Genomic DNA, 9,502 nt, shown 5'->3' with positions numbered 1-9,502 from the left:
TAGGTGACAATGATATATTGCTAGATGTCACTCATTGTATGTAATATTAAAATTGTTCTAATAATTACTACTAACGTTACAAGAACCTACAGGGTCACACCCTAGGATTGAAATGAGCAAAAAATGTACAATTTGTTGTATGTTACTAAAATATATCTAGAGTTATGATATGTATATTTGATATACATATGATTTTAATTATCCCGAATATAGTAAGTAAGCATTAAATGAATGTAATTTAGATTACAACTCTTTTAATTGGTATATATAATTTGGAATAATTAAATAAGTTTTTAAATAAACATTAAAGATTATAATTCAGATTTTTAAGTCTTTAATGTATATTTAATTGAATTAATTAAATAATATTTTATTGTTAATTCAAAATAACTTTGAAAAACATAAGATGTTAGGGTAATGGATATAAAAGGGTGTGTTATGTCTAGCAGCCGTTTTTAACACACACATAAACCTTCAGCCGTTTTCTCTCAAAACAGTTTTGGGGAAAACAAATATTGCTCTCAATCGGGTGAACTGAGTAGAGGCCGAGACGTGATTTCTTGGAGGCTTACGATTCAAATCGATCTACACCACCATTATTCACTGCTGTTCTTGTTATTTTTCAAGGAACCCGCTGTAAGTATTCGTATTCATTCCTCCCGACTTCGGTTTTACGTACTTGGATCGCTGGTGAGACCGTCGAGTTTTGTTTCCGCTATGTTGTGGGGTGCGCCGACGATCCCTACGATGTGGGGTGCGCCGACGGTCCCAACACTGTCTACATGATAGAAAATGGTGTTGAATTGAAGAATAAATTTTAACAAATATTAGAATAAAAATAATTTTTAAAACAAGGTATATTGTGATAAAAACATCAATAGTATAACTTTATGTTAAAAACAATAGCTTTTGTTAGTGTCAATAATTATAAAATAATATTTATTCGTTTAGTAATAAATATTCAATACTCTAATAAACATTGTACTCATATTTATGATTTTTAAAAATAATAATTAATTTTTTAATAATTGAGATTATTTGGTTTGTGAAAAAAATATAAACTAAATAAATGATTTGAAGGGAATTTTATGTACTTGACACGCAACATAATGTGTCATTGAATTATTACCCATCTAAGCAACCATTAATACAATTTTATTTATATATCATTTCCAATTAAATTCCGTTTTAGACATTTTCTTTGGGGTCATAAGTAGTGACATTGAGATTCGATTTCTTGGTATGCATTTGTCCCACCAATATTTAATTACACATATTACATTGGTTTTATAAATTAAATTTGATTTTATTCTCACTGGTTGTTGAAGTCTTAAATAAAGAGACCAATAAATCAGTGGTTGTCGAGGTCATTGGTAAAACCAAACCGCCGTTGGAGCAAAAGATTATGGCAGGTGCGGTCGTTACGTTAACGAGCACACTACGAGCGTCAGATATTGACGTCAGATTACGAAAGCCTTGGGAACTGTTTTTCAATACCCTACTTCCTCGAGAAATACGAGACATTCCAAACTTTTTCTCTCTTTTACCCCTTCATCTTTTCTAAATCACGAAACTGCCATTGCATTTTCATAATCTCAATTAATTATTTTATATATTTTATATTTAATGCTATTAAAAACAAAAATTGAATGGTATCAAAATTCCGAAGTAATAAAATTTTGGTTTTTAATATTTCATAATTAACTTTCATTTTATTTTTAGGGTAAATTATATATACAACTTTTAACTTTTCGGATACTTATACTTTGGTCACCATACTTTAAAATTTATAATATAATTATTAAACTATTAATTTACTTTCACTAGTCATTATCGTTAGCTGCATTTAGTAAATATTGAGATGACACTTTAAAGCCACATTCTTCCTTTAAAGAACCCCAAATTTGTTATACTTGAAATTGACAACCGTCACTCCTCTTTTCATCGTTATTTTTATCCCATTCAATGATTCTCTAGTTGAAAAGATCATCAAACTTCTCATATTTTTTTTCTTTTCATTAGTTTAAATGTTTCGTAAAAGCCTTCCAATGTCCTCAAATTTTAATTGAAACCAAAAGTTAAAACTTGATGATCTATCAATATCAATCGTCACATCAACTTAAAATCAAATTATGTTGCCCAAACGAAGTATTCTTATCATTAGGATTGATTGACAACCGTTTTGTCCATCGAAAACTTGCTAAGGCTAAGATTGGTGATTTTTCTCTCTTCTTCTTTTCTTTACATTTTGCTTGTTTTTACCGTTCTTTATTGTTTGATTCATTGGTGATTGTGATTATGAATGATGACCAAATGAATTGGTGATGGTGGCTCAAGGTGCGTCTGGTCTTGAATGGTGATTGTGATTTATTCTTATGATGTTTGAGACTTAGATGAAATGATGGTAATGTATAATTCAACGGCCGTGAGAAGATTATAAAATTCTTGAGTATGATGGGTGTTATATTTAAAGGCAACACCGATAAAAAGAAAATTGGACGATGAAGGCACATGCAAAATGAGATTCATTGTTGGTATTTGGTTTGAGAAACTTGTATATATATATATATATATATTGAAAGATGATGACTTTAAAGTGTCACATTATCATTTTTAATGACAATGACTATAATGAAAGAGAATTATAAATTTAATGATTATATTATAAGTTTTAAAATTTTGGTAACTAAAATACATGTACCTTAAAAGTATAGTTACCAATTATATAATTTACCCTTATTACTTTTTATTAAATTGGTTTTCATCATTTTTATGAAGTCATGCCAAATTATTTATCACATCAAGATCAAAGATCAAAGACATTATGGTATTTTGGAGCCCAAACGAAAGGTCAAAGAAACATGAAGGGTGCACACAACTTACAAACGGAAGTAATTTGGAAGTCAGGGACGCAGGTGTTTGTAAGCCAATTGATTCACCTGCACGGATTCTTGAAACCTGATGTTTTGTTTTTGTAATCTTCTTTCTCAACAAAGAAAACATGATTCCCCTATATAAAAATTCCATTTCTTCGTTGTACTCTTCAGTTTCTTCCAACTAAAACGGTAAAACCCAGAACTTCCTTAAAATCCCAAATGGAGTATTCGGGTTCTTCTTCAAGGAGGCCTTGTTTCATCAAAGAAGATGATGATGGGTTTGCTTTTCTTGCAGATATGGAAGCTGGGTATTCAGGAACCCATTACCAAAATGGGTTTTTCTCAAGGAGGACTCGTTTGAGGAATTTGACATATTCGTCTTGTTGTTCGAGGTTTGCTAGGTTTTCCGATGGCAGATTCAAAGATCATCAGCAGCCCCATTTCTTGGATGCTTGTTTTCTTTGCAAGAAGCCTCTTGGGGCTAACCGAGACATCTTCATGTATAGGTTTGAAAGATACTGTGAATCTATAGTTCTTCAAGATTTATTTTTTAGTTTTGCTGATTTTGTATTATTATCGTTGAAATCTTGCAGAGGGGACACGCCATTCTGCAGTGAAGAGTGCAGAAAAGAAAAGATAGAGATGGATGAAGCCTTGGAAAAGAACCGGAACCTTTCTTCCTCGATGAAAGCGTCGAGAAGTAAGGAACAAAGGAAAGCGAAATCTTTGAAGAAAGCTCAAGACTATCCTTTCATTACTGGCACTGTTGCAGCTGTTTGAGTCTCCTCAACACCACCACCACACTTACAGTTGCAGAAAATGAAGAAGACGAAGATCAAGATGATGATGATGATGTTTTGATTGGTTTTGAGAAAGAGCATCTACTAGACAATGTCTTGGTACTGTACGAGAATGTGCAATAGCCTGAATATACTCTATGATGTGTGTCTCTCTCTTTGATAATTAGATTGATTTTGTTGTTCTTTTCTTTTTGAACAAACGGTAATGAATCAATGAAGGACGATGAGAAGTTTTCTTAGCAGTTTTCTGTGTTGATTAAAATTTCATAATAATAAGAGTAGAGTATACAAATGGTCCTCCCACTGTAGAGTATTTCTTTGTTGAATCTTGCAACTATTAAAAGTTATAAGATGATCCATCGACTATAAGATATTTTTTTATTGACTCCCCCGTCTGTTTAAAGTTACAAAATAGTCACCTTACTATTCATATGTTCCAAAAAACATGTATTTTTTGTTAAAAATTGAAGATCGTCTGAGTTAGACGTGAACATGTCGATTAAGATATGATAAAAATCACATTTTAATGATGTATATTTGCACCATTATTGCTTTCAAGCACTGGCTCGATGACATAATATTTCAAGGATTGGCTTGACAACAAAATATAAATGGAGAGTTGATCGACAAAATTTAACTCAAACGATTCTAGGATCATATTTTTATCATACCTTACTCAATAAATTAACGCCTATCTTAGAATACCACTGACTTTTTAATAGAAAATGACGAATTTGTAATATATGAATAGTCAGGTGATTATTTTGTAACTTTTAATAGTTGAGGGTCTCAACAAAGTAGTGGCCTATAGTTAGTGGATTATTTTGTAACTTAATAGTTGAAGGAGTTAACAAACTAATGCCTTATAATTAGGGGTCAATTTGTGTAATTTACCCTTAGTTTAATGTTATTGCATTTTTTTTAATAGAATCTACTAATTTTATCAGAATTAAAAAATATCCAAATTACAATGAAGGTTTATAACCATAACCATAAGTTAAAAACATAATAAATATATTTTCCTAAACACAAATAAAAATAAGCACTTAAGATCATAAGGACCATATGAGGAAAAGGTTTAAAAAACTAACTAAATAAAATCAGATAAAAGGTAGATATAAGCAAATTAGATCGCATCAGCAAATGAACCATAAAAGTGGATGAAGCTATTGAAAGGTCATCGGCAAATCGCATATCAAAATTGAGAACACAAATCGTGTATTCAAATTCAATCCTAGGGTCCAAAGCAGGGAATATCAAAATGATAAGATATAAAATGCCATCTTGATCAAATGTAGCGATGTCAAATCCAACCATGAAAAAAAGATTCGATGATGAAAATAACGACCAAACGAATGAAAACATGCCATAAAGGTATAAAAAGTGCCATATAGGCATCAGGAAAAGAAGACGTGCCCATAAAGGCTGAATTATTAAAACAAAAAAAAAAACAAAAAATAGAGGTATGCTATAATAAAGCAAAGTAAAAATTATGAATATCGGCGGTCGACGACCAAGGTTGATGCTGTCGCTGATCACAAAGATCAAAAAATGAGATTAACGATGACCAAGAAAAAAAGAAAAAAATAGGACAAACCCGAATAGAGATTCCATTTCTTTTTCTTACTAAGGTTGATGTACTTTTGAGGATTGTTCGTACAAAAGGACATATTTTTCAATAACATCTTTCTTTAACGAATAAATCAATATATATTCATCTTCTTTAACTGGTGCATTCATAACATTTTGTCTCGCCAGATCAAGCCTGAAACATGTACGCTAGATTCCACGACAGAAGTTCTAAGGGTATATTGGGCGTGACTAGTCAATCAGACTTTGCCCAAAACATGGAGAGTTCTAAGGAGCTCAAGCCCTGTTCTAAAGGGCATGAAAAATGACACATTGTTAGATTGTGTCCACTTTAGTCTTGCAGAAAAGGCAGGAAATATCATATCAAGTAGGATCATGATGGAATCTATCCATATCCGTAGAGATCTTCAATATGAGGAAAGAATTAAACTAATTGATTTAATTAGATGATGTCTTGATAGACTTTCCTTATATATGAAGATTTATAATTAATAGGCCTCGTCTTAGCCATTGATCTAGTTTGATCTTAGCCGTCCATTTTAAGAGGATTCAACTATAAATAGAGGATTCCCCACCTCATTTGTAATCACTTTACTTCACTTTTGACTAATACAAAGCATTCATTCAATTCTCTCTTCTTGTTTTTAGAGTGTTATCTCATTTCTAATTCTTTGTGCTTCCATGTTTTTATAAAGTTTTCTTACTTAGTGTTTTCAAGCTAAATTGTCCGCCAAACCGTCTAATAAGTGTTCCAAGGTGACCAAGGTCGCGCACTCCGGAATTGGAATCTCCAAGGGCATGACAAGTAGCATCAGAGCTAGTTCATTGAGACAATGATGAGCATTTCAAGCTAGTTTTTGAGAGAGATTACACCACAAAACTAAGAAGATGTCCCAATTGTTGTGAAGGGAGTCTATGTAACATCTCAAATCTGGGTCGGTAGTTTCAGGTCGATAGTCAAGTTGATTTTCAAACTTTTAATAAAAATATTAATATTGGAATTTTTTATTGATAAATATTTTCTAAAATGATTTAAATAGTTTTGAATTATTGAATTCTATTTTTTTGAATTTTTAATTGATTTTACAAAGTAACTAAATTGAATGAATTGTAAATTGTGATTTTAGTGACTGATTTGTAAAGAGATCACAAATCAAAATCTATGAAGCTAATTTTATCAAGACTTGTATTTAGTATTTTTTTCCCTCCAAGTTTAATCGTATCTTAATCTCCTTTTTGTTAATTTTCCATGTAGTCATTCTCTTAATATTTGTTCATTTTCATTTCTAATTCTCATTAACGATTCCTTTTATTTTCTCTCACTCACACTATCTATCATTTCTCTCCTAAAATTCTCTCAAGCTCTCTCATGGATGAAACTCTTATTCTTTATTTTCTATTCCTCTATTATTGATTCTTGTTCCTTTCTTCTTGATTTTCTCCTTTCAATAAAGATTGTTTCTTCTCATTTTCTCTTTGTCGATTTTCCTTGATCTCTTTGGTGTTACGATTGTTGATCTTCATCTTCTTTTCCAGCAAGATAATTCTCTTTTCCTTGGTTCATTTTGTGCTTTCATGAATAATGATACAATGTGATTGATGGTTTTAATTAAGCAAATCTTTTAAAGAGGAGTTTGTGAATTAAACTTGATTTTCATATTATTAATGTGTTGTTTTTCTTGATCACTTTTCAAGGTTTTCTTGTATTGATTAATATGTTTTTATGATATTATTATCATTCTAAATTAGTTTTCAATCTCATTTTATTTGGATAATGATTTCTTTAAACAAGCTTGATTTTGTTTTGTTTTTTGAAAATATGAGAATTAGCATCGATTGGTTTCACAAACTCCTCTTTAAACAAGCTTGATTTTGTTTTGTTTTTCTTGTATTCAATTTTCTCTTATTGAGGAGGATTAACGTCGATTGGATTGGAAGCTCAGAGAGATGTTTCGATAATTTTGATCTTTTCGCTCTATTTTGGAAACAAAAATTTTTGCTTTGTTTTGGTTGTTTTTTCAATGTGTTAATTTTCTTTTCAAGGTTTTTGATGTGTTGATTATTGAGGAAAATTGGTCCATCGTGTTTTGTTGAATGTTTGCTAAGTGTTTGAAGCTATTTCAGTTAGTGGACAACAAAGGTGAGTGACTTTTATTCTTTGAGGATGAACATGTTCAAGGTTAGAAGAAGGTGTAGTTTAGATGTTCTCTTAACTTAAACTATGGTATATATGAATATTTATTGATGCACATGTTTGACATAAAATGTGATATGAAACGTTGATATGTATTATGAATTATGAATTGTGTATGTGTTGCAATTGATACATAATGGTTTTAAAAGTGAATTTGAAAGTGTATATATAAGTGAAAGTGTGTATAAGTGAAAGCGTGCATAGATGAGTGAGCATCTTGCTGTCCATATGAGGTTGATCATGACAACCATATCCGATGATTTTTTTAAAGTGTATTTTGAAAATGTAAATGTGAAAATTATGCATTATTTGACAACCATTCTTGTGTACTTGGATTAATTGACTATTTGTTCTTAGTGGGACCTTTGGATATGAAAATCATGCCTAGGAAAGAGTATTCTATATGTTTTGTATAAGTGCAAGTGGTATCGGGTTATACATAGAAAGGTTGTTGCATTGGGCAATGCTCTAAGAAGATCACGAGTAAGGTTGGTTCGTTGAGTTTACTCCAAAAATCATGGGTTTTAGAACTAAGTGAGTCCACAAATAAGAGGTTGTTGTATGAGGTTCCTTTATCCAATGAGTGAGTTGTGTTTAAACAAAAGGCCATTGATATTTAATTGAAATAATGTGTGTATTATGTGTGACTTGCTAAGGGGTAATTGTGCATGAGTGTGTGTTTATGGTTGGACATATGATGCTAAATGGTAAGTGTATGATATGGATTTTGTGTGTATTTAGGATGAAATATGTGAACATAAAAGAATGACATGATGACATGCATGTTGAGGTAAAAACAAGTGATTGATTACATATAGGGCTTTTTCTTTAACTTTGGAATGTGCATTTCTTTGAATGTTAGTTGGTCACTAGGCTTTTCAACTTACACTTGATGTTCAATACTTTTCAGAGGAGTCGAAGGCGAGGAGTAAGCATCCGATGTGGTCAAGCAAAACATTAGTAAATAAAGTGTTTTTGATTTAAATTCATATAGTGGAAATGCAAGAATCATTTCAGAACCTAGACTATTGTTGATATGTGGAGTTGTAATAAGCGTGGCATGGCATATGAACCATTGGTTTTCTGTTGGATTTTCTAATTGGTTTGATTTGTTGATTTGGAATGATGAACTTATGTTGTCGGTTGGATTAAACATTAAATTAGCCAAATATTGATTTGTGCCTAAAAGAAGTGTTTGGTGTGTTTAGAAAAGTGACACTAAGTAAACTAAATGAGCTAGACTCTTAGGATGCATGAAATTAACCTAAATGCATAACTGGACTAGGTAACTTGTACTAAAAGTATACTTTTATGCAATGTTTGACTTTTGATGCAAGATTGTTGTATAATGAGTTGAGTTGAGTTATAAAGCATGTTACAAGTTTATATTGACATGTTTGATGTGGTATGAAAGTGTCCAAGCATGCATCTAGTCCTAGGATTTATTATGTAAAAGTTTGGTAACTTATTTATGCATCTTCTTGATCTTCTTGAGAATGCTAATCTTTTTCATAAAAAGGATCATTCCTTACAGGAAAGGATCGATCCATTTCCAAAAAAGATTGATCCCTTAGCCAAAAAGATTGATCTCAAACTCATTGTTTTGCAAATGATCGAGGGTTGATCCCTTCTATGTGTGCACTATGAAAAATAGTAAATTTGCATTTATTAAAGGCCCCAAGTCTTAGCTTGACCCCAAGATGTTTGTATAAGTTTAAAATGGTCCAAAAAATGATTTTCTAATTAATATTAGACCTTAACTCATAATTTGATGAGACTTGAGTCACCACTCTTAAATATACTTAATTACATAATAAAGGTGTTAATTGCATTTTTGTTGGTTGTATGTGAATTTTGAATTATTTACGTTTTACTACCTAGAATTGTATGTTCAATTGAATCCCTGTTTGATGTCTGATTAATTTGGAAATTTGCATGTCAATAACTAAAGATTAATAATGAATATTTACAACCTTAATTTGGGTTTTCACTTTATGATTGTTTGGTTATACAAATGGTTGATTTACCCAGATTGATTAGTT

General features: G+C 31.1%; 1 protein-coding gene across 1 annotated transcript; it reads left to right on the top strand.

Annotated features, from left to right (window-relative positions):
• Positions 1–3,065: 3,065 nt before the first annotated feature.
• LOC120172280 (FCS-Like Zinc finger 2-like) lies at positions 3,066–3,656 on the top strand. Its single transcript, XM_039179774.1, has 2 exons — positions 3,066–3,382; positions 3,470–3,656. The coding sequence occupies exons 1-2, from the start codon at positions 3,096–3,098 to the stop codon at positions 3,654–3,656; spliced, it is 474 nt and encodes a 157-aa protein (XP_039035705.1). The 5' UTR covers positions 3,066–3,095.
• Positions 3,657–9,502: the final 5,846 nt, after the last annotated feature.

The sequence above is a fragment of the Hibiscus syriacus genome, unplaced genomic scaffold, assembly GCF_006381635.1.
Source record: "Hibiscus syriacus cultivar Baekdansim isolate YM2019G1 unplaced genomic scaffold, ASM638163v2 tig00111848_pilon, whole genome shotgun sequence".
NCBI classification, from domain to species: domain Eukaryota; kingdom Viridiplantae; phylum Streptophyta; class Magnoliopsida; order Malvales; family Malvaceae; genus Hibiscus; species Hibiscus syriacus.
This window is presented reverse-complemented; position numbering and strand designations above follow the sequence as displayed.